This window comes from Canis lupus, chromosome 29, assembly GCF_003254725.2.
Source record: "Canis lupus dingo isolate Sandy chromosome 29, ASM325472v2, whole genome shotgun sequence".
Taxonomy (NCBI): Eukaryota; Metazoa; Chordata; class Mammalia; order Carnivora; family Canidae; genus Canis; species Canis lupus.
Genome location: NC_064271.1, coordinates 7,837,765 through 7,863,928, shown reverse-complemented (window position 1 = coordinate 7,863,928; position 26,164 = coordinate 7,837,765). Strand labels below are relative to the sequence as shown.

Genomic DNA, 26,164 nt, shown 5'->3' with positions numbered 1-26,164 from the left:
GATTCTTCAAACTGAAATCCCAGCGCCTGTGTCCAGCCATAACGATAGGATATCCCCGGGCTAGTGGCCTGGAGGAAAAAGGAAGGAAAAGGAAAGAAGGAAAAGGAAGGAAGGAAGGAGGGAGGAAGGAGGGAGGGAGGGAAGGAGGGAAGGAAGGAAGGAAGGGAGGAAGGGAGGAAGGAGGGAAAAAGAAGGAAGGAGGGAGAGAGGGAAGGGAGGGAGGGAGGAAAGGAGGAGGGAAGGAAGGAAGGAGGGAACAGAGGAGGGAGGGAGGGAAGGAGGGAAGGATGGAAGGAAGGAAGGGAGGAAGGGAGGAGGGAAGGGAGGGGGGAAGGGAGGGAGGGGAGAAAGACGGAAGGGAGGGAGGGAGGAAAGGAGGAGGGAAGGAAGGAAGGAAGGAAGGAAGGAAGGAAGGAAGGAAGGAAGGGAGGAAGGAAGGGAGGAAGGAAGGGAGGGAGGGAGGGAGGAAGGGAGGAGGGAAGGGAGGAGGGAGGAAGGGAGGAGGGAAGAAGGAAGGAAGGAAAGAGAAGGAGAAGGAAGGAGAAGGGAGAAAAAAAAGGAAAGGGGGGAGCGAGCGCGGGCCCACGTGGCTGCGGCCCCGGGGCGGCTCCACCCACGCGGGCGGAGCCGGCAGCCGTGGACTTGGCCTGGGGCCGCCTCCGAGATAAACCCGGAACCTCGCCCAGCCGCGAGCCAGCGACGCGGCGCCCCCCGCAGACACCGCCTGGGCCGGCAGCGACGCTGCGTGCGCTCGGTGAGCGACCGACCTCGGACCCGGCGCGCAATCCCCCGGGCGGGGAGGGGCGCTGGGCGGCCGGAGGCGCCCGTAGCTCGGTGCCCCGCCCGGGGGGCACTGCTGGGGCTGGGGGGGGCACGGGGCGGGGTACGAGGGGGCCCGGGGTGGGGGCCCACGGGCCGGCGGACTGGGGTGGGCGGGAGGGAGCGGCACCTGCTCTCCGCTGCCCGGCGCGTCTGCCCCCCTCGCCGCCCCCAATTCCTCACGTCCCCCTAACTGGCTGCGTGCGCCCTGGCCTGGGAAGAAGGCACGTGTTTACACTGCACAGGGTAGTTTAGCTGCTGCTGCTGCTTCTTCTTCTTCTTCTTCTTCTTTTCTTTTTCTTCTTTCTTTCTTTTTTATTTTTCCAAAGTGAGCTCTGTGCCCAGCGTGGGGCTTGAACTCACGACTCTGCGATCCAGAGTCGCTGCCCTCTGGACTGAGCTGGCCAGGTGCCTCAAGTTAGTTCAGTTTTTGAACTAGTCAGGGAATGGGATGCAGACCCCAAAGAGGTGTATAAACTGATTAAATTTAATATATTCTGTAACTTCCTAAGAGTCTTTACACTAAAATGAAACCTTACGTTTATTTACAAGGTGTTTGTAAGTATGCTTACTAGAACCATCTTTCCTTCCTATGGGCAGGGATCGTCATTCCTATGCAGGAGCACCAATCATAGCTCTAGCCAATGCATAGTCATTGTGCCCGGCATGGTTCTAGCAAGGCCTCCACATTCTGGGCAGGAGGGGTGGAGATGGAGATGAGGTGTCACCTGGCAGGTGCTGAAATCCAGCCCAGCTCCTCCTGCCCCACCCCTGCCCCCACCCAGTACATCCTGGAGGGAGCTGTGTGCAGGACAGTGAAGACCTTTTTCTTTGCCCAATGTGCTCAGAAATTTCATAAGGGAACATAGGGACCATATTACATGCCTTAATACTTGACTGTATTAAATCTTTTTTTTTAGATTTTATTTATTTATTCATGAGAGACAGAGAGAGAAGCATATTAAATCTTTTCACTTCCACATTTCCTCCATCAGTGCATAGTGTGGAATCCTCTTATTAGAAGAGGCACAAAAGAAAACTTTAACCAACGTTGCAGAGAAATCAGTGGCAGATCCAGAATTCCAGCGCAAACTTTATTCTCTACAACTGACTACCTGTGCAGATACCCAACAGACACCCTAAACCCCAAGTGAGGGCGATCTCAGGATGCCAAGCTCTTAAGAACCTAGTAAACATTGGCTGAGACAGCAATAAGCGGTAAGATGTTGCTCTAGGTCTTACATCGTGCCAGCACTGAGACAATGGGCTGCTGGAGTTTAGGGCCTCTGGCATTAAGAACCTTCTCCCAGGTCAGTGGTGAGAGTCCTAGCCATCCACATGGTGTTGGAACCCACTGAGGAAAGAAACAGACCTCTGTCCCTCTGGCATGGACTTGCATAGTGGTGTGCCTGAAAGGGGGCATGGATGAGCTGGTGTAGGTTTTCTCATGGAAGGACTGTTGGGAGTCACCCAGGCTGCTGCCTGGAGAAGGTGCCCAGGGTGCCCCATTACTGTGGCAAGTCTGGCCGTCATCCTTGCCAGTCTAAAGACACAGTCCCCTCAACTGTGCTTAAAATGAAAGTCTGAAAACCACTGTTTTCCCTTTAAGGCACCTTCCTTCCAAATTCTGCAGAGCCTGAGAGGCTCTTTTCTAAAAGGGGAGGCCTTTTTTTACATTCAGCAAATCATTCAAATCAATCATCCAAAGCTACTATATGAAAATAAATCCGAGCAAAAATGTCAGAGAGTTTGAGGGCCATTTCATCCAAAGTATGGTGAAACCCAGTGCTCCACAAGAACTCTCTTTTTTTTTTTTATTTATTTATTTATGATAGTCACAGAGAGAGAGAGAGAGAGAGGCAGAGACACAGGCAGAGGGAGAAGCAGGCTCCATGCACTGGGAGCCCGACGTGGGATTCGATCCTGGGTCTCCAGGATCGCGCCCTGGGCCAAAGGCAGGCGCCAAACCGCTGCGCTACCCAGGGATCCCCACAAGAACTCTCTTTAACCAAAACATCCATGCCTCCTACCACCAGGATTCTAATTCTCAGGCTTTAACTACCTCGAGCCTCAAACTCTTCCTTCCATCTGTTGGTCAGGCTACTCCCAGATCTCTCTCTCTGTGTACCTCTGACCATTCATCATTTGCTCAAATGTCACCTTCCACCAAATCTCTTTTGTTGCTTCTTCCCCAGCACCCAATCTAAACCAGATCTCCCATCTATTCTCTATAGCACCCTGTAGTTTTATTTGTAATATAACAGTTTGTAGTGATGTATTTATTTGCTCAGTGTCTGTTTCTTCAACTAGACCCTTGGTTCACAAAGACAGTGATCATGGGAGGCTGCTCACTCCCTCAGTCCCAATGTCCAGCATCAGACTTGCACAGCATCAGGGCTCAGTAAATATAATAAATGAACTCAGCTGGCCCTGCACTACCTAGCACCAGGACCTGGGGTAAACTATATACATAGTCTTACTGATCTTCAGTCCCATCTGTACAATGAGCCAAGAAACAACAATTTAGGTCACAGTGACTTCTAAGGGTCTCACCATGCTCCAAGCCCTGCTGTTGATGAATCTATCCACCCATCATCATAAATAGTGACTAGTCTATCCTCAACCAAACTGCCAAGTAAGTGAATCTGCTGGTTCTTTAATGAAGGACATCTCCTGCCCTCATCTGTGCCTCTCAATTGGACACCCCATTCAGAGAAGCCTCCCACCTCCAGCACAGGATGCTCCTGCTAAACATGTCTTCTCATCCTGTAGGAAATAAGACCTTCCCTTTCCGCTGGCTTTTAGTAAAGCATCTTATAAACTCATTCTCACTAAAGGGTGAGCAACTGATAACAGGATGTAAACTATAGCCCTGTATGAGCTTGTCAAAGGGAGGCCTTTTATTCATTCAGCAAACCTATTGGGTGATTTCTTGGTGAGCAGGACTCCAAATCTGAGAAACATGCTAACATTCATAAAGCACTTACTGTGAGCTAGCATTGTGGTCCTGCACATAACATTCATTCCTATTTCATCTGCAAAGCCACCCTATGTCACAGGACCAGTAGATACGTGGAGATTGTGGCCCAGATAGGCAAGTAGCCTGCCCTAGGTTTCACAGGTAGGCAGGGGCAGGGCAGGACAGCGGTCTCATCTGTCTCTCACCTATATTCTACAGTCCCAAGGCTGAAGGGTCAGTGATGTGGGATGGAGTTCCCAGAATCTGGGGAAGGGGTATCCCACGCTCACAGTGAAACTGAAAAGTTTAGAATATCAATGACTCCTTTTGGAATGTGTTCTACAAATAGGATTTTACATTTTTTTCTTGAATCTCGGATTTTTTTTTTAAGTTTTTTACTTGAGTATAGTTGACATGCCATATTACATTAGTTTCAGGTGTATAATATAGTGATTTAACAAGTCTAGATGTCATGCTGTGCACACAAGTGTAGCTACCATCTGTCACCACACAGCACTGTTACAGTGTCATTAACTATACTCCCTGTGCTGTGCCTTTTATTCTCATGACTTACACATTCTATAACTGGAAGGCAGCCTGTATCTCCCACTCCCCTTCAGTTATTTTCCCCATCCTCCCTCCATTTTTCTCTGTATTTATAGGTCTGATTCTTCTTTTTGTTTACTTGTGTATTCTTTTTTTTTTAGATTCCATGTATGAGTGAAACCATATGGTACTTGTCTTTCACAGTTTGACTCATTTTACTTAGCATTATACTCACTAGTTCTATCCATGTTGTTGAAAATAGCATGATCTCCTTCTTTTTTAAGGCTGCATGACATTCCTTTGTGTGGTATCTGTGTGTGTGCGCGCGCGTGTGTGCGTGCGTGTTGCCCTACATCTTCTTTATCTATTGAATGTCAGATTTTAAATAGTGACACAGAATTAAAGAAGAACTGTGCAAATTAAAAAACACAACCCAGAGGCGCCTGGGTGACTCAGTTGGTTAAGAGTTGGACTCTTGGTTTTGGCTCAGGTCATAATCGCAGGGTCATGGGATAGAGCCCTGCATAGGGCTCTGTTCTCAGCAGGAAGTCTGCTTCTCTCCCGCAACCTCTCCCTCTGCCCCCTTCCCCTGCTCATGCTCACTCTCTCTCTCTCTCTCTCAAATAAATAAATCTTAAAAACAACAACAACAATAACCACAAACCTAAAAGGAGACAAAAGTAAAACCAGAGAGGTAGCAGTTATCACACAAACATTACAATATAATAAAAGCAGTCAACAGGACTTGAGATTATTATGAAGAAAGGTTAACTATGAGAAATAATTAACTTCTCCTTTGTGTTAAACTTTGGCATGGTTACACCTCCTAGTTAGGGAACGTTTCTGTCCTGTACAACACTCAGATGTGAGCCCCGCTTGGTGCTGTCAATGAAAGCTGGCCAAGACACAGTCTCTGTGTCTAAGTTCAAAGTCTGCCACCAAGAGGGAAGTTTAAATTACATGTCCCAGTTTCTCCGACTATCTCAGAAAGCATGAGCTCTGGGTCGTCTGCACACTCAGAGGGAATAGTCACCGAGGTCTTTATGTGGGTCTCTTTTTCTCATAGGTCTCAGCCACAACATGGCTTCTAACCTGAAGTCAGCCAAGGACTTGGTCGTTTTCTTAGGAAAATCAGTGATTGCGTTTCTGGAATCTATGGTTTTCACCATCATCCCCAAACCACGGAAGAACGTTGCTGGTGAAATCGTGCTCATCACTGGCGCCGGGAGCGGACTGGGAAGGCTCTTGGCCCTCAGATTTGCCCGCCTTGGATCGGTGCTGGTTCTCTGGGATATCAACAAGGAGGGGAACGAGGACACGTGCAGGATGGCCCGGGAAGCCGGAGCCACAAGAGTTTATGCCTACACTTGCGACTGCAGCCAAAGGGAAGACATATACAGAGTGGCCGAGCAGGTAGTTCTTGTGTCTCGCTCTTCCCCGTGGGTAGTAAGCACTCTGAGATACGCCCACACGCATGCCTCCTCTGTCCCTTTGCCTTGCTCAGTGCAGATTTGCCTGTCTCCAGCACCCTTTAACTTAAAAGCTGTTAGGGAGGGCCGCCTGGGAGGCTCAGGTCATGATCCCAGGGTCCTGGGATAGAGCCTGCTTCTCCCTCTCCTCTCCACTCACCCTCTCTCTCGCTATCTCTGTCTCTGTCTCTCTCTCTCTCTCAAAAAAAAAAAAAAAAAGAATTGGGGAGTGAAAATTAGGGTTTTTGAATTGTCACTGTGTACAATATACCATACTAAGCACCCCATCTATATTATATCATAATCCTATAAAGTGAGGTCCATTATGAGGCCCATTTCACAAATAAGGAAACCAAGACTTAAGGAGGTAAGTAGCTCCCCTAAGAAACAGCTACTAAGTAGCAAAGATCCAGCTCAGCCTTGAGTCTGTTGACTCCAGAGGACCTACTCTTCCCTGCCCAGTGGACGGTAGGGACTGTGCGGCCCCTGTTACAGTATAAGAGGTAGAGGGTGGCCCCCTTCCTGGAGGAGAAAGGAGACCTAGAGATATGGAATAATCTATTCAGGGTCCCAGAGCTAGCACATAACTAAGTCAAGGCTTGAACCCATTTCAGTCTGAGTTTAAATCCAGCTGTTTCCACCATACCACAGTGCCTTTCATTTAAATGTGTATTTCTTTTAAAATAGTCATAAGAAAATCAGAATATTTTATTCATCCTAAAGACTCTTAACTGCTATGGCTTCTTTGGTGATGATACAGCTACACGAGTAAAGAAGGTTTCCAGGAAGTCATAACCCCACTATGCAGTGGAAAGAGTTTTCTTAGTTCATTGAGGCACATACTTGTTGCTGCCTCTTTTCCCTCATAAGGATTTTCTCTATCCCCTCCCCCCCTCATTGTCATGAGTACTCCGCACATCACTATCCTGGGCCACTTTTTTGGTGGCACCCAGAATTCCCCAATTCAGTAAGAAGGAAGGAACCAGACTGGCCTGCAAAGAGCAGGTCAGCCACATTGGAAAGCTCTTTCACAGCTTATAGACCCTACCTCAAATCTCCTTCCCACCTCACTTCCTAGTGGTAAGGTTGGCAGGTCATTGGTGGGTGATTGTGTAGCTTCTGTTTAAATTTGTCTTTAAATGCTATACATCTGTAACTACCATCTCCAATCCCTGGCAGCCCAGTACAGTCTGGAGACCGAAACCTGACAAGCTAGCACCTCCCTCAAGGTGCAGGTGTGTCTTTGCCTTTGCCAACCTCACAGATTAATCCCTGTGCATTTGAAGCACTGATCACCTGATGTGTTCACTCATGATGATGGCAAACAACTTCTCTAGCCACTGTTAAGCAATAATTGGTTCATGTTCAAGTCCTGATGACCTTCCAATATTGAGCAAGCTAATATGAGACACTCTATAAATAAATAATTGCCTCTTCCCTATATCTGTGATTTAGTTCTGGCCAAGATGCTTAGCTCAGAAATGGTCAAACATTGAATATTACCAGCTTATTATTCAGCTTTTCTTACTTATGGGTCTTGAAAAGAATTGATTACGTGCTCTTCTCAATTCAGGGGAAGCAAACTCAACTCCACTCATAAACCAGCCATTTGCCCTTCTTATTCTGGATAGAGAGAAGGTACTGGGAATTTTTTTTTTAAGTATTCCATAGAGCAGTGATCAAGGTGAAACTTTTCAGGGTGGTATGACAGTGTGCCATCTCCACAGACACCAAGAACTTTGAATGCTTGTGTCCCCAGATCATAGTTTGGCCCCAAGTTCAGAACTTGGCATCCTAGGTAAGCAATTATTTAGAACAATGAACACAAGACCAGACTAGGGCTATGTAGTGGCATACCTTTTACCATGGCATGTGGAAGTGTCTGAGTACATTTAATGATATCCCTTAGTCCAAATCAGAATCAATTTTACTTGGCATACCTCCAGTTGACTGCATTGATTCAATAGGGAAAAAAAAGCCTTATTTGTGACATCTATGAGAACACCTTAAGGTTTATTTCTGCTTCCTGATGTGCAAGGTCAAATTTCAGGAATGTTTCATTTTTTTTAAACCACGTGGTCACTAGCAGACCTTTCTTTATTGCCCATCACCACTAATAAGTTGTGGTTGGGAAGTTAAAATTAGTATCTTGGACAGTTTATTTTTTTAATTAATTTATTTATTCATGAGAGACACCAAGAGAGAGAGAGACAGAGACAGACACAGGCAGAGGGAGAAGCAGGCTCCATGCAGAGAGTCTGATGTGGGACTCGATCCCAGGACTCCAAGATCACACCCTGATCCAAAGGCAGATGCTGAACCACTGGGCCACCCAGGCATCCCAGTATCTTGGACAGTTTAAAGTTAGACACTGATTTGCTGTCTTCTTGCTTTTCTTACAGCGTGGATGTTTGTAGAGGAATCCCTACCATTAGGCAGGGACAGTTTCTGTGGGAATCTCACTAGACCTGTTATCCAGGGTTGAACAGACTGTTGCCACATTCTTACAATGAGGAGAATAATGGATGCAAAAAAAAGAAAACTAGTTAAAAACTAGTCTGTATCATTTCCCTTAGATGGTACCCCGTGTCTCTTATAAAAAAGCATAATTGCAAACAATTATGAGCATAAGTTCATCCCATGGATGAGCTTTATTGTGTTATCTGGTCAGTAATAGTTAAATATATAAGTGAACTACAGTTGAACTTGATCCCTTTTTTCCCCAACAGGGCAGAGGCTGAATACTCATGATGTCTTTCAAAGCTTTACATAAAAGGAAAAAGCAGACTTTGGAGCAAGATAATCCTTAAAAAAAAAAAAAAAGATAAACCTATGTACAAAACAGATAAAGCAATAGGAAGATTATTCACATGAAAAATCTTATCACAAATACTTAGCCCAGTACATTTAAAGTATGATTCATAAAGATAGAATTTTCACATACGTCAAAGATACAAGCCATGGATAATAAAACCAGATGCCATTTTGAAATTCTGATGTTTATTCTGTCAAGGACATGATAACATGCTTTGTTCATGAAGGAAGCACCAGTGGATACACACACCTATTTATTTCTCTGTGATGTAACTTCCAGCTTTGCCATCCATGATTGAGCTAGGACATCAGCCTCTGATGCTGGTACTGTCTTCCAGTCCACAGCCCTGTCCAGCTTTTCTTTTCTTTTCTTTCTTTATTTTTTTTTGGAGTATAGTTTATAGACAATGTTATATTAGCTTTAGATGTACAACACAGTGATTCAGCAGTTCCATGTGTTATGTTACGCTCACAACAGGTGCTGGTACCAACTGGCACCATACAACACTATTACAGTTCCCTGACTATATGCTTCATGCTGTGCCTTTTATTCCCTTGATTCGTTCATGACACCTGGAATGACCTGGAAGCCTGGACCTGATTTTAACCCCAGGTAAAGCTAGTTGTTTCTAGCCTCGACTGCTGTTCAGCTTGAATTTGACTTCAATGTTTTAGCCCCTCTCCAAATAAAACTTGAAGTCAGAGTGTTGACAGTGCTTTTATCTGAAAGCTCTATCATAAAATGTGGGGTTTCTGTAGGAAGCTCTGTCATAAAATGTGGGGTTTCTGTAGGCTCTATTTCATCCTGAATTTTCCCTAGGCTACGGATCTAGTTGGCTAATAAATACCTTACACATCACCCTCGTTGCTGGGACCCAGGCCTTCCACAACATAGATGAGAGAGGTGGCGGCTTCTACCCAGCTTCAGTAATACAGCCCGTTCTGTGCCAGCCTGTGCCAGCCTGTGCCATTCATATAGGGAGGTGCACGCATGCACGCACACGTGCACACACATATACACACACACAGAGAGAACTGGAGATGTTAAGGGTACTGCCGTGAGCTTCCTGTTGTTGAGCACAGGGCAAGTGCAACCAGTGGTTCTCACTGATCTGGGGACAGAGCCCCTGCTGTAGGATACAAATCACAGTAATGAAATTCAAAACACAGAAAGGCAAAGGGACACCACCATCTCCTGTCACCAATCCTGGAAAATCCTGTGCTCACTTCTACCATAAGAGCCAAGATTATAAGCTAAAGATTTACCATAAACAAAACGCTCCAAGGTCACACCCAGAAATCTTGTTTCTTAACTACAAGTCATTGAGTACCTGCTCTGGCCAGTGTTGCAGCAACCCCTGATCCTCCCTTCACATATCTTAACACCTAGAAGCGTGTGGTAGGGAGAAGAAAACCAGCTAGCTGGTACAAGCAGGACAGACAGGTTCTGAGCTGTGCCACGTCAAACCTGTTTAGGAACTTCGTGTTCTTTCTGTGTCTTCCTACTCCACCTCGCCTCAGTGTGTGCTGGGTCTTGATTTCTAGGACTTGGCTATAAGGCCTTATGTCCTATTACAATAATTGAAATGACCTGCCACTTACACAGAGCCTGAAGCAATGTGACTGATCACCGAGTATAAGAATAGCTCTAATTGCTCTAATTGTTAAGGAAGGTAGTGGCCCTGCAATGTTGGAATGGTCCTAAGACAGGGGGAAAAATAAGAAGAGCATCAGACGTGGATGTCTGACGCACTATAAACTCAGCAAAGAAAATAAAGGATACTTTATTTGCCGGGTGCGTACACTCCATCTGAGTTAACAAGGAAAAGAAACATAGAAAGCTATGGGAAGACGAGACTTAGATCATGTAAAGAATTACTCCATTGGTGCTGTTGCTCCTGTCATTCAATTCAGGTTAAAAAAGAAGTTGGCGATATCTCCATCCTAATCAACAATGCCGGAATCGTGACAGGCAAAAATTTCCTCGACTGCCCAGATGAGCTGATGGAAAAAGCTTTAGATGTGAATTTCAAAGCACACTTATGGGTAATTATTTCTTTCTTCTTATAACAAATATAAAGTTACTCTGAATTTAGAAAGAACCCCTCCTCTAGTTCTCTTAAAATTTTATTTGCCCCTAACTAAAGCACAGACGTCTTGATTTTAGATTCGTCTCAGTCTACCCAGTTGTCCCCCCTTGATCTGATGTAACCTGCACCTGTCTGAGCCTCTGCTCAGGAATCCTGCAAAGACACAACTGTCCCAAGGCCTTACTGTCACTTATTGATCGCCAGTTTATGTCGGATACTTTCCTTGGCACCTCCTGTATAATCCTTGAAATAGCTTAGTGAGGGTAGCCCCGGTGGCTTAGCGGTTTAGCGCCGCCTTCAGCCCGGGGTGTGATCCTGGAGACCCGGGATCGAGTCCCGCGTCGGGCTCCCTGCATGGATCAGGGGAGTTAAAAGATTTGCTCAAGGCTACACAGAAATGACAGCAGGGTGACCTTATAATTTGCCTAGGCGTGACCAGGGTGACCTTATAATTTGCCTAGGCAGAACTCTTTTGAAAGTGGATATATATATATATATAATAAAGTGAAAGTGAGCATTATTAAATAATCATTAATCACGTCTCTTCTGGGCAAACCAAGACCTGCAGTCACCTCCCTAAGTATCTAACCAGGGAAAGGAGAATTTGTACCAGTATGCTTGGTGACATCAAAAGGCACAGGACAGGAGCTGTGGGCATTAAAGGGCACAGCCCCTGACCTCCAAGGTGATCTGCCCCTTACAGATGTTGGGTTTTCCTGGCTTTAGCTAAAACCAGTCTTGCCATGCCTCCTCACCCACGGGCATTACCCTCCCTTGCCTTTCTCTGCTCCCACTGCCCTGGGTGGTTCTCTCCTGGAACGAAGGAGACATCTCTCCTTCGACTCTCCTGGACGTCTTAGCTTCCCCCCATGCTCCTTGTGTCTCCTCACTTGGACTCCCTGCCCAACTCTCATTTGACAACTGAAGTCCAATGTTATTTGGACTTTATAGGTTTCTGTCCCCTACTTTCACCAAAAGTGTCCTGGCATTGGTGGTATTATTGGTGTTCGTATTATTTCCAGGAGAAAGATGGAAAGATCCAGAACTAAGTGGCCACTGCCTACCTTCAGGAGCTACTGCAAGTGATTTATGGTGTCTTGTCCCAAATATCCCTCTCCTTCATTAGGATGAAGTTAGAGTCTTCAGCCAGAATTAAGATAAAACCATAATCTCATCGAAAGTCTCTACTCCTGCTGTGTTCTTTTTTCTCCTGGTTCTCCTCTCTCTCTCTCCTTTGTCTCCCTCTTCCTCTAGTTGTCCCCAAAATGCTGGTGTGTCCCCGGCCCCCATCATCCTCACTCTGGACACTCTTCCTGGTCAAATCCACATACGTTCTTTGAGCCCCTGCATAGAGTAGGCACTTGCTAGTGGGTCAGAGGGCTCCTGGTGACCGTGCTCCTAAGGGACGCATCCCCAGGGAGAAGTAAAGAGACTCATCTCAGGCCATCACAACTCAGGGAGCTCTTTATTATGCTGTGCTGTTGTGATTTTCCACCTCTCTCTAAGCGTTAGTTTCTCTCTGAAAGTCATTGTGATGCACACAAAGGTTGTTTGACTTTTATAAGAGATCCCTTTTCTCATATTTATTCATATGATTCAAATTTGAAAATAAGCATGAATACAAATTCACATAAATAAGCAAGTATTTCTTTTTTCTTTTTTTTTAAGTATTTCTATTTAAGACTTATTTCTGTGTTGTAGAATATATCTTCTATCAAAGCTCATTTCTCCCTCCTTTGCCTTCTTTTTCCAGGCCCCACATCAAAGGTGAAGGTGCTCTAGAGTACTGAGACACAGCACACATCCTTTCTTTCTCTCTATCTTCTATCCTCTCTACTGGCATGGAATAAAAATTAGAAACCATTATTCAAAGTAGAGGTGAATTTCAAAACAAAGTGATGTTTTTAAACTGACGCCAACATCAGTGTGTCCTATGAATAATGTTCCGAAAAATTTGAAATCCAAATATGATCCAAGCAGGAGTGTGGGAAAGGCAATGTAAATCTAAATAATCATACCTCTCCAAGTACTCTTACTGGTTTGTGGATTGTGTCTGCCACAGTTAAGATTCTCCAATACTGCTTCAATTATTGTCTGAATATTGTTTTTCAAAGTCAAATATGAGCTAAATATAAGTCTTAATAAATACTTTTTTATAATATTGGAACTGCCACCAGGAAAATACTGATTTACGAGCTTGAACAAACTACGAGGCTTACTTTCCAGATGTTTACATTTTTATACCCCAGTGCCTTCAGGTATTTTTATGAACTTGAAAGACTCTCTTTTCATCAGAATGGTCATATAACCTTCTGAAAAAAAGTACAAAATGTTAACAGTTCTTCCTTGTTCTTCTTAGACTTGTAAGTCCTTTCTACCTGCTATGATCGCTAATAACCATGGACATTTGGTTTGCATTTCAAGTTCAGCTGGATTAGTTGGAATAAGTAAACTGGCAGGTAAGAGAAATTTAGCAGTTGCAAAAAGTTTTATGACTTTATCTTACTTAGCTCTGAATAATCAGCGTTGATTTGATGTACAAATGATAAAGGGTTATAAATTAAGAGCCATACTCAATAAGGTAAGTGGTTGAGAACATGGTACAGCAAAGCTGCCCATCAGATTTGCTTATACAAGGTTGAACTATGCACTTTGGAATCATTGGGTCAGTGCAGTTCCCTGGGCTTTAAAAAAAGAAAGAAAGAGACCTTACTGATAAATTATTTTTATACAAGTGATGAGCATAGGCACCGTCCCCCAGAATTTCCCTGGTGCTGTTATCAGGATGGTAAGGAGGAGCATTCTGGCTTCTGAAATTTCCATTAAATAGATTCTTTCTGGTGTGGGCTTGGAGAAAGTTTCTCAAGCCCAAGAAATCTAAAATTATCCTCGCTGCTTGTCCACTGGTTGAAGACTCGAAGCTCAAGGTGCATAGCAGTGGTCTTGGCACAGTTCACCTCAATTACAGGAATAGGGTTTTCAGAACCACCAGTCACCCCAAATCTATACAGTTACCCATCTATACACATCTCCCCGTGCGTGAAACTTCCTTTCCTCCATCCTTCTTAGAATTCACCAGGTATTATTGTTACCTCATGGGTCTCTGAACTCCTACAGGTCTATTTGCAGCTCCTCTGAATCCTTTTCCTGGCACAATATCTCTGTCTTACGATATAAGACTCTCCCATGCCCTGTTCACCCTAGAAACATGTGTAAGATTTTTGTAATTCCCTCGGTGTGGATCTTGGCTCCCCTGCATCAGAATCAGCGAGGGTGCTATTTAGAATGCAGATTGCTAGAGTCCTGGACCACATCTGCTCATGGGAACCTCAGAAATGCAGGGGCTCACTGACCTGCGTTCGTACCAAATGACTCAGGTGATCCTAGAAGCTGCTCAGATCCTGTCCTCTACTGTCTAACCCACCACAACCTAGGGACCTGACTCCTGCCAGTTGTAGTGGCTGCTTCTTGCCAGAGCAAGGACAGCCCCTTTGCCTCTTCGGATGGTGTGAGGAAAAGGAAAGTCAGAGGCCACCTAAATGCCTTTTCTTCCCCCAAATGTTCCCATTTTTTGAGTCCAATATGCAGCTGTTTAGTTGATGTATGATTGTAGGCAGAAAGCTCAGAATTGACATCGACGCCGCTTCCCACTCCCCCTGCATTTTCAAGACGTGTAAGAGATAGAGCTTGGTGTTCCTCAGTCTGGTTTTCTCCAGCAAGCAGAAGAGAGTCAGAGTTAGAAGAAAATTTGATCTGAGTATCACAGCCCATGCAGATCTCTCTTGCCTGGACTCCTACATGCCTTTATTAATGGATTTCTTCTTCTGTGTATCTCTCTGTCCTGATACTTTGGAAAGTCTGTGGGACAAGGACTGGACGCCCACGTTGTGCCCTGTGTAACAGCTGGCACAGTGTCTGATCACTTGTCAGAGTGGAAGTGATGTCTAGCAATGTGACCTGCAGGAGGCGCCCGGAAGCCTGGTGTCTCCTGGAGGGCACTTGCCCCTTTTTGTCAACCAACCTTTACGTGATACTGTTCCTCTCCACTTGTTCCTCTTGGCACAGAGACCAAGATCTACAAAATAATTCTGGAATCATTGTCTCATTCTCCATTTGTATTAGTGTCATGAGGAAACTTTGATGTAATGCCATTTAAAAGCTCTAGAATATACATTAGCGTTGTTTGCCTTTTTCAGATTACTGTGCAAGTAAATTTGCAGCCCTTGGATTTGCTGAATCTATATTTGCAGAAACAGTAGTCCAGAAACTAAACGGCATCAAAACCACTATTGTATGCCCATTTTTTATTAACACTGGCATGTTTGAAGGTTGTTCAACTGTGTAAGTATGTCCTTTGATCTCAGAGAAACTGCATTTTTAGAAATGACTAACCACCTGTTTTATTTTGTTCTATTTTTTTTAACGTTTCTTAGCCTGATTTATAAGAGATCTCAGAATTTTTTCCTTCTTCAGATGTGTTTGTGTTTAAGATACTGATTTTAATGTGGATGGGTTTATCAAGGCTGGGTCCAGCTCCTACCACCCCGAGGCCAGATGTGCTGACCACCTCCCCAGCATCCCTGGCTGTAGCGTTCTCTCTCTGCCACCAAACTACATTCTGCCCCCTTCCCTGGCCGACTCCATGGAAGGACTGAAAAATCCCTGAAAGGGCATGAATGCCCAAGTCTGCCTCTCACAGAGATGACAGGAAGTTGCTTGCTATGGTTTCAAGTATATGCATATTGTAACACCAGTGTATTAATTAGAATCATCAGGTGCCATTTCAGAGGAAAGTTGTTATTAGCATGTTGATGATAAAGGAGTATATATAGAAATAGGTCAAAGAGGCAAGTAAGTGATAATTTCTTAAGCTTCTTTTATCCCTAATTTGTAAGATTTTTTTTTTTAGGAATTTATTAACTTGGGTTTTTGTTTTTGTTTTTACTCCTTAGCCGTCCTTTTCTGTTACCAGTTCTGGAACCAGAATATGTAGTTGACAAGATAGTAGATGCCATCCTGCAAGAGAAAGTGTACTTATATGTACCAAGGTTTATATCGTTTGTGATGTTTTTGAAAAGGTAACAATATCAACTTCCTGTTACTTCTCCAATGAGCCAGTCAATAGCTTAGTCTTCTACCAGGAGGAACCCCTTTAAAAATATCTGTCAAATGAATGAACTTTGATCCCTTCCTGTGGGAGTTTGCTGACACAGTCTCAAATCTGCATAGTTGCAGTGCTTCCCATGAGTCTAGAAGATGGAATTGGATCCTTCCAGCCATCTTACTATTGCATTATTGTTGGAGACAAGTGGGTTTAGTGAATGATCTGTGGACAGATTGAAGTGATTTTTTTTTCCCCTGACAGATGGTCTTTCTTGTGGGCATCATAGAATAATCATGTTGGAACAGATACTGTGTCCACGCTTCCTCGAGTACAGATCCCCCAAGTCAAGGGCAGACAGTAAAGCCAAACATTTCAGGAAGCTCTGGTATGGGTAAAACTGGCAGTGGAGGATAAATTTGAAGCATAAGATGGCTTAAAAAGTTGGAGGCAGGAGACTAAAATAATAACCACCTCTTGAAAGTACCAGAGGGCATCTTTGCTTACCCCCTCTGCTCCCCATTGGATTTTAGTGCTGAGACCCATCAGCTGCAGTCTGTGAACATGGGATCCAGCTATAGGAACGGTAATGCCAAATTGCTGAGCAGCTGCATATATCCACTATCTCAATTCATTTTCTGGACTGTAAGAGGTCATCTAATTATACCATACCTCCCTACCCTCTGCCCAATCAGGGCTTCTGCTTTGCAAGGAAGCACATTCCATTATCAACCCACTTCCCTCCATGGCTCTGAAATCTGTCTCCTTTAAATGTTCACCAGTTCTAGCTCTGCCCTCTAGCACTGTGTCTAATTCCATTCCTCTTGACAACAATTCTTCAGTTATTTGAAGGTAGATATTATGGCTGGTAGCCACTGTCCTTCTTGCATAAGGAAATGCCTTCTTCTCTTCAGTTAACTGTATCTACTTGGCACAAGTATTCTTTTTGTACTTGGTACAGAATTCTGCATGTGTCCTTTCATGGGTCCGGCTTCACCTAGCACAGGAGTGATACAGCCGGCAGGCTGTAGGAGGCAGGGTAAAGGATCTCTGACTAGCACTTTGAAATCTGGGGTTATGATCCAGCTGTTTCTTAAGTCTGAGCATGCCGTTTATTCTCCTGGCCACTTTTCTCATTTACAACCTCAAAGTCAGTGCTTGTAATAGCTTGTAGATTAGTGAGGGTCACACAGTTTATGGGACAGCGGGTATGTGCACAGGACGGTGGCCATCTATTATTGCCTAATAGATAGAAGTGTGTGATATAGTAATGCCAACAGTAAAGAACATGAGACTTAATTTTTCTAATGTTTTTGAATTATCATAGAGGTTATATTTACTTTTATAAGATATTAGTTCTGGACCCCGGTTAATGAGAGATCTACATAGTTCCTGAGAACCATTTAGAAACATGAAGTTTCAATAAAGGGGATGACATCACACATTCCTTCAAATACTCATTCAGTAAGCATGAGAGAGCACCCAGTGAGCACCACGAATTGCTAACCCAGTCCTAGGATCTGGGGTTACAACAAAGAACGAAAAAGACCAGAGTCCCTGCCCTCATGGAGATTTTCTTCTTGTGGGGTGGGTGACAGAGAACAAACAGACAAAAAAAATTAAGTTAAAGAAAAGGTATGCCAGGTAGTCTTAAGTGCTAGGAAGAAACAAAGCAAGAAAGAGAAATCCCAGAGTGGGAGGCATGGGTGTGATGCGGGTTGAGCTCTGATGTTTCAGTGTGTTGCTCAGGGGAGGTACCATGGAAAAAGTAACATGTGACATCCTGTGGTGCCTGCAGATGGATGTGAGCTCAGTGTCCTTTCCTTGATCTTACCGTGAGGACAAGTCTTAGGTTTACCATGCCTCCCTTTGCTCTGCAGTGTGAATGTCAGGATTAATGGGGTCTGCCCTCTGTTGGGAAGGGTGAGCAGGGATAGAGAAGATGAGTGGTCCTAGTTGGGTCTTGCCAAAGGTCTAGGGACCTATCTATTCCTCACAGGAGTCCCAGAAAATGAGATTTGATGGCTTCATTTTACAGCAGAAGAAACAGACTCAAGAGAACTAAGTAATGTACCTGGGATGGCATTGTAAGTGATGAAGCTAGGACTCAAGCCAGGCTCCTCCCACTCCACAAGACTTCACTGCTTCCCATCAATAATCACATAGTGCAGGGAGGCTCTGGAAACTGATGTGAGAAGTGAGTTGAGTAAACGTAAAGAAAGCAAGAAGACATATAGAGACCCCAGGCCAGTGCCCTCCCCCGATAGTGGACAAGCCCCCTACTACTGTGTGGGTAAGCCAGTGACTTCATCTGCAACAAGTCAGGGACACTGCATTTCCACCGAGTTGGTAAGATGCTTTCATGATAATAATAACCAAGAAAACTTCTCTTGTTTCTCTTTAGTATCCTGCCTGTCAAGGTATCACTGCTTGTGGCTGACTATATGGGTGCCTTGAATATAATGGATGGCTTTGTTGGCAAGAACAAGAAAGAGTAGAGACCAACTCAGTGTCTGATGTCATCTGATAGCCAGCATTCCATAATTCTTATTTCAATGAAGAAAAGCATTTTTGTCCAACAATATATCTGGAAACTACATGTACCATTCTTTTTCTGCTCTCTGGACTAGTATTTTCAACCAGTGCCTTTGAAAATAATGTTCGTATCTGCTTTTTGGTTGGGTTTTGTTTTGTTTAATTAAAAAAAATAGCCTGCTTTTGTCACTTCTGCTTGCAACAGATGTGTGAGAAAAAGAATCCTGTCTCTCATGAGCTGCCCTATACTTTAGCCATTGGGGAGGTGGCTCAAATGGAGCAGGCGGCTTTCCCTGGACTTGCAGCAGGGAACAGTGAGAGGTGAAGAGCATGGATGAGTATTTTGCTAGAATGCACTCCATAGCTCTGGGTTCCCCATCACTTTTCTTCTCAGCTTTGGCCTTTTTGAAACTGTGCCACCTGGCGTAGGATATGCCAGCATCCCATGGCCTTCTTCCCAAAGCAGCCATACAAATGCTTAATTCTACATGCCTTGGGTACTCCCAGACTCAGTGCCAGTCCCACTCAGGGCACATCAGGTGCCACTGTGTCAGGGAGTCTTCCTGCACATTCACTGAATGAACTTAGTAGGAGGTGATTTTATGCCAAATTCTAAACAGGAGCATTTTTTTCCTAGAAGAGATCAAAGAATGGCTACTTCTTACTCTGAAGATGACATTCCACTGCATTAGATGAACTGCTGCCTATTAGTCTGAAAACATATTCATGTGGTTAGTTTCAAATGTTTAATTTAGTATTTCAGGTTGAGATTCATGTTGTATTTTTCCACCAAATGGGACAGTTTTATGCATTGGCATTCATCTGTGCTGCCTTCATTTCAGACCTATTGTATTCCTACAGTTTAATGAACTGGCCAACTGCTTTCATGATTTGGAGATTAACTATAAAAGGAAGATTAAAAAAAATACGTTAATTGCCATATCCCTGGAACTCCTTCCCAGGCTGGGAGGGGTATCTGCCTTTGGAGAAAAACAGCAGCCTTTGTCTCTTACCTTCTTTTGTGTGGGAAGCAGGAAAGGATGGGAAGTACCTCAGGAGACTCAGTGAGAGTCAAAGAAACAAGTCATGAATATGGTGGGGGTAAGATGCTCTTAGAAAGGCAAAGGTCTCAGGGAATGTGGAAGCTGGAATCTACCGCAGACTGATTTATCTTGAGCTTGCCTGCATGATTCTGACAACTCTGCCCCTGTATTTCCTTTCCATACAGAAAACTTTTAAAAAGAGGGAGGGGGAAAAAAACCAACCTTGTTTTATAATGATAAAAGCAATAACTAAGGTTTTATTATGCCTGGCATGAAGCTCTGCCCTTTACACACATTATTTCACTAAACAAGAATATCACACGATTACTCAAAGAATAATAAAGGTATTTGGTGTATGCCAAAGAAGAAAAGGCATCTTATTTCACAAGAGTGACATCCTACTCAACTACAGATGTGTACTGAGCAGCTCAAAAGGCCCTCTTAGCCTAACCAGCTAATGTTCCAAATCCTTGGTTAACAAGGTTAATTAAGAGAGAGGCACAATATTGCTCCTCTATTACAATTCCAAAAGCGTAGAATCTAGGGGCCTGTCTATTTAGCTGAAGAATAAAGAAGAGACTCGAGGGATTTAGGAGAACAAAGGTCTGGGGTGCAGTGGGCAGCCACCACATCGTAACAACATTAACAGCAATTTTTTCTAATTGGAGTGCATCTTGGCTGTACTGCTACAAAGGCCTGAAGTTCAATTGTGGTTTTACAGTACCCATAAAATTGTCTAAACAAATTCGGATTTACTTGAAGAGCTCCTATGAGAAGACACCACATGTAAATTACAGGGTTCTAGAGGGTAATCTACAACAAGGTGACTTAATACAAGGGGGGCAAGTGCTCTCAGCATCTGTTTCGTACCAGTTTCCATTTGAAATTTAGTCCTAATAAAGCCATAATCAAGACCCTGACACCTAAGTGAGCCTTGAGGGCAAGAGTTATACCTCAGGACTGAGCCTTCTGCCATCCATTATGACATGATCTAGCATCCAGGAGTCACCATGCTGCTCAAGAACTGAGAAGAATTCTTGGTATTAGGAGTTTGGCTGGGTACAAATGTGTGGCCATGCCCTTTTTCTTTTTCTGTTCATTTGGTTTTTACATTGGGATGTAGTATTAGTCTGCTCAGGCTGCCATAAGAAAATACCGCAGACCGAGCGGCTGAAACAACAGAAATTTATTGTCTCACAGTTTTGGAGGCTGGGAAGTCCAAGATCAAGGCGCCAGCTCATTTGGTTTCTGGTGAGAGCTCTCATCCTGGCTCACCAACCACCTCATCTCCCTATAACCTCATGCAGCCCTTCCTCTGGGTATGGGCATGGAGAGGGAGATCTGGCTCCCCTCTTCTTGTAAGGCTGCTAATCCCATCATGAGGGCCCTATCCCCAGGATTGGGTCTATGCCTAATTATCTCCCCAAGGCCCCATCTCCAAACACCACCACCCTGTGGACTTAGGGCTTCAATGTATGAATTTGGGGAGATCCAAAGAGCCTGAGATAGAAAAGGAAATCCAGGGCATGAATGATCTTTACACCCCCCCCCCCACACTGTCCTAATGGTGAGGTGGTCATGATTCGTCCAATGAAATCATTTAGAATCTTGGAGGTACAGTGAATTAAGTGCTTGGGGAAAAAAAAAATAAACGAAAACCCTAATTCCGACCTTTGAGAATCAGCACTGGAGAGAAACATGACCAAGAATTTGGTCCAGCAAACAAGAGCTGATGTGAGGCAAGATGTCCCATGCAGGCCTGTTCTGTGAAGAGCTCTTATGGCAGCATCTAGGCACCTCCATTTCCAGGATGGTAACCTCTCTGGAGTTTATCCAGGCATCTCCAGCTCACTTCCCTCCCAAGCTCCTCAATAATTTCCCTGTGCTGCTGGTGAGCAGACCATGGCTGAGTGCCTGCGATTCCCATTCATTGCCTAGATTCCTTTTTTTTTTTTTTCCTCACAAGTTTGCTGTCAACTTGGAATCCAAACCAGTGACAAGTGCACCAGTCATTGGTGCTCAGCCCTTGAAGGTTGCTTGTAGGACGGTAACCGTGAGTGTGCTAGCACCTGGACCTCCCTTCTGTGGGCCAGCACTAACTACAGCAGTGATGGTAGAGGTAAGACCCCTCAGCTCAGTGTCCTCAGCTTCTGCTTCAAGGCCTGAGCTTCATCGGTTTGCCTCACATTGTCTTCAGCCTTGCAATTTCCAGAGGCTAGCCTTGCTATCACACGGGGCCTCTACTCAAAGCCAGGTACACCTGTCCCCCTTGGCTCCTTCTCTCCCCCATGGTGGTCTTTCTGTGCTCCTTTCTTCTCAAGTTCACCAGAATCCCATCACCTTTCCCAAGGGAAACCTCACCTCTCCTACCTCACCAAGAATATTGAAGCTGAGAAATACAAACTCTGCAGCAACCCAATCCAATTTCTTCAGAGGCATTTCTTTCTGCCTCCGCCTCATCAGCCTCAGGAAGCAATGCACCTACTTGGTTAACCCTATGGCATGTGCCCTCCCAGGGCCTTCCGGGGCTTTTGAGGCACCCTATCCTACACCTCAACCTCTCCACCTTGCATTGCTCCCTGCATCCTGTAAGTACACTAAACACCATGCGAAACTTGAAACTAATAAAAAATTAACTTTCCAAAAACCTCCATTCCACAGTGTCAGTAACACTCTCTCCTCTTTATTAGTAACATCATTTAAAATGCAGCCTAGAGGAATGTGTCCATCTCCTCTCCTCACATTGGTTCCTAAGCCATCCAGCCTCCACATCCAACAGGTGATGGCTATTTCTATGAAAAGATCCCTGAGGATTTTGCTCCTCATCTTATTTTACTTCTTATGACTGACGTTGTTAACCTGTCTGCCCTTGTTCGGCATTATCTACCTACTGGCCTCTTCCACTGCCCACTCCTCAAATTATCAGTGTTCTTCAAGCTTCTGTCCTCAGATTCCTCAATGTGTAGATGACTCCTCACCCCCTGCCCCGGACATCTAACCATGCCCATTGCTCCTCCTCCTGGGCTCTGTCCAAGCCGTCCAGACCAGAAACCCTGGGCACAATGTTCTTTTCTTTATCTCTCACCTCTCCATGCAATTAGTAATCAAATCCAGGCTACTCTGGCTCTCCACCATCACCAGCAGGTTTTCCTCTTGGTCCTTAGTACTCCCGCCTTAGTTCAGGCTCTTACCACTACTCTTTACATCGAGGCTGGCTCAGCCTATTAGTAAGGATTGCCTACAGCTGGGGTAACTGAAAACCCGATGTGAGAAGGATGGAAAGTGGCAATGTATTTCTCTCTGTTGTTTCAGGTAGTTGTTCAGGTTAGTAGGGTGATCCATGTACCAGGGACCCAGGGTGCATTTGCTATGCATGGCTTACAGCCCACATGTCATTAATGAGCACAGTCTACAGTGACCACTAAACTTTGACCATTATGCTAGATTCCAGCCCACAAGAATCCAGGGGACAGAAGCCACCTCTACATCTTTTAAAAACAATCCACGGACATCGCACACCTCGCAAACCCCACATCCTCTTAGCCAGAATTAGTCAAATGACTAGGCCAACCTGCAAAGGAGCCTGAACATGGTCTCTATTTTGTGCTTCCATGAGCCAGCCAAAGATCAGGGGTTCTATTATCATAAAGAAGAACAGATGGCAGGTGTCAACTTACGGTTTCTGCCAGGGTCTACTTTCCCAAGTATGTGTGTATACTCTTCTTATCAGACAGGACCCAGAGATCAGGTCCACCTCAACTGCCCTGCCGGGTCGCTGAATGCCTTGCAAAGTCCAGAATTTCTAGTGCCAAGCAGTCTTCTCCATCAAATCCAGATATGCCTCTTCTTGGTTTGATGACCAACACAATAAAAGGCAAGCCATTTACCCCCATCACACTCAATATACAGGTGCCCGAGAAGCAGGATAGCCATGATTAGGAAGAGAGCAAGAGAAAAGAAAGGAAACAAAAGAAAAAAGAGAAAAGAAGAATCTTCCATTTAAAAGTGGAGGGAAGGGTGGACAGAGGAAACACCGTGGTGGTCCCTAAGGGTGGAATCCTCCTGAGCAGGAATCAGCAGGGCTCCTTTTATCAAGTGGTGCTGCCTGATTCTGCTCTATGAAGTGCTTCCCTGTCCCTGTCCCGGCCCTTGCCCTGCAAGGCCTGAGAGGGCTCTTTGTTGTTTAATTTTTTCCAAGGCCACATCCATGGTAAACTTTGCAGACTATACCCTTTTCTCAAGACTGTACAGCTGATATAGCCTCAAACTGGAGATGTGAAGAATTATAGACTATTTCAAGCCCAGCCTTTGTTTGCTTTGATAATACAATTCGTTCAATAACCCGTGGGCTTCTGGTACGTCATTTGACATTTGTTGTTGTGCTGGATCCCATGCATGGTTGGCAGACAACCCTTGCCAGAAAGGGCTAACAACAGGCTTGGGACCACAGTTTTACCTCTGCTAAAGCCATTGCCTTTTACCCACACTGTCGAGGGCTTCCTATCACAAAGGGTGTTGGCCGTTCCAACCATCCAAGGCTCCAGATTGCCACCCTCTCAGCCAAGATTGCAGATGGAGAGTGTCCCCCAACATCTCTGCTTGCACACGGGCGCTCTCCAACCTGAGTTCAAATCCATGAGATTATTCTTAAGCAGCAGATATATCCAAGCCAAGCAAAATTCCGAATCTATCTTTTCCCCTCATGCCACAATCTTCTTCAGTAGATGAGTTTTTAGGGTAAAATAAGGTCATTTGAACCAAATGTCTCCACTGCCAAATAGCTATTAGCAGATTTCTAGTCTGTATTACAGATTAGATTTAAGAACAGTGATTTAAGAACTATAAATGAATGGATAAAGAAGATGTGGTTTATGTATACAATGGAATATTCCTCAGCCATTAGAAACGACAAATACCCACCATTTGCTTTGACGTGGATGGACCTGGAGGGTATTATGCTGAGTGAAGTAAGTCAATCAGAGTAGGACAAACATTATATGGTCTCATTCATTTGGGGAATATAAAAAATAGTGAAAGGGAATAAAGGGGAAAGGAGGAAAAATAAGTGGGAAATATCAGAAAGGGAGACAGAACATGAAAGACTCCTAACTCTGGGAAACGAACTAGGGGTGGTGGAAGGGGAGGTGGGGGGGTGGGAGTGACTGGGTGACGGGCACTGAGGGGGGCACTTGACAGGATGAGCACTGGGTGTTATTCTGTATGTTGACAAATTGAACAACAATAAAAAATAAATTTATTTTTTAAAAAAAGAACTATAAATGTGTACTTTCTGTTGTGTGGAAGTCCAGAACTATGTTACCCATGTCTGCTATGTTGGTTCTGCTCTGTAAAGTTTCAGGGGCCTGGACTACCGACAGCCCTCACTCGGCTGACCCCGGGAACGTGGCCACCATGATTATCAGTTAGATGGCCACTTTTGTAGCCACTTTTCAGGCTGCAGATATAAGAAGGGACAAAGACAAAAGAAACAAAAGCACCAATTTGCCTTTTAAGAATATTTCTAGAAGCAGCCACACAACATTGCCTTCAAACATTATGAGTCAGATGCAAATGAGACCGACGACTATAGTTTTTCCTACATCAGCCATGACTCCATCTAATAACCAACCGTTAAGAGTGGGAAAATGGGCATTCATCACCTTGGTCACAGGCTCTCCCAAGTCACGGCTGGGGATTCAAAGAAGTTTAGCTATGCAACTCAGGTTGTGATTTGAACTTTCTGAAGCCCTTTTCCAATTCTGCAAATGACTGTAATTCCTCATACGACTGTTGTAGGGATTGAGGTGGCAATTATAAAATGCCTAATGTAGGGTTTGTTATACACTCAATAAACACCTCTCTCTACTATGTCCCCTAACTAAATTCTAACCTCAAACTTCCAGTTTGTGGCAATATGTGTGGTACCACTTGAAATCTCTTTATCTTACATTTATACCGGTATTTTTAAACCTGTATGTGAAAAGTATTTTAGTATTTCACTTGAGAAGTGGATTTATTACCTCTGGACTAACATTTGTGAAGGTTACAGTGTTGAGAAACAAGTCCTGAGGTCTAATCAGAAGTTTATAGAATGCTACCCTTCTCCTCACTCCATACCACACATCAACAGAGCTCCAGCATAACAGCAGATTACAGTGCTGCAAGTACAGGCAGCACTCTGAAAAGAAATACTTAGGGAAACCCCAAAGATTACAGGGGAGACAGAGACAAGGACCCTAGAGGGATTTGAAGACTTTGGCACTTACGGCCACAGGAATATTAACACAGCCCAGCTCCCAGCCAGATGAACATCAACCCTCACACCAAAAGCCTATTTACCCCAGTTTCTATGACCCAATAAAATATGCTCAGCTTTCAACAGAAACTTACAGAGCATGCCAAAAATCAAGAGTAAAACACAGTCTGAAGAGACAAAGTACCATTAGACCCACACTCAGGTAGGACAGAGATGTTCAAATTATCAGTCAGAGAATTTTTAGAAACTATGATTCCTATATTAAAGGCTCTGATGGGAATAGTAGATGATGTGCTTGTTATCCATCTAACAGGCCTTTTTTCTCTTTCCACCAGACCTGAGTTATGTTAATAAAGGGACTTTTGGAAAGCCCCTAGGAATGGGGCCTGATTTCCAGGGGAACTAATCATGACTAGGGGGTTAGAACTTTCAGACCCCCACCCCAACCTCCAGGGAATAAAGAGGGGCTGGAGGTTTAATCACTTGCTAATGGCCAATGATGTAATCAATCATGCCTAGTAATGAAGCTCCT

The 26,164-nt window shown here is 44.5% G+C and overlaps 1 protein-coding gene across 1 annotated transcript; it reads left to right on the top strand.

Moving 5' to 3' along the window:
- The first annotated feature begins 602 nt into the window (after positions 1-602).
- On the top strand, positions 603-18,522 carry SDR16C5 (short chain dehydrogenase/reductase family 16C member 5). Its single transcript, XM_025477776.3, has 7 exons — positions 603-754; positions 5,391-5,737; positions 10,522-10,653; positions 13,057-13,156; positions 14,894-15,038; positions 15,650-15,775; positions 18,203-18,522. The coding sequence occupies exons 2-7, from the start codon at positions 5,405-5,407 to the stop codon at positions 18,294-18,296; spliced, it is 930 nt and encodes a 309-aa protein (XP_025333561.1). The 5' UTR covers positions 603-754; positions 5,391-5,404; the 3' UTR covers positions 18,297-18,522.
- The last annotated feature ends 7,642 nt before the right edge of the window (positions 18,523-26,164 follow it).

Excerpts from the sequence above, each read along its gene's own strand:
- SDR16C5 (XM_025477776.3), top strand. The coding sequence starts at position 5,405 with ATGGCTTCTAACCTGAAGTCAGCCAAGGACTTGGTCGTTTTCTTAGGA. Across the intron at positions 10,654-13,056 it reads ATTTCAAAGCACACTTATGG|ACTTGTAAGTCCTTTCTACC; the intron begins GTAATTATTTCT and ends TGTTCTTCTTAG. Across the intron at positions 13,157-14,893 it reads TGGAATAAGTAAACTGGCAG|ATTACTGTGCAAGTAAATTT; the intron begins GTAAGAGAAATT and ends TGCCTTTTTCAG.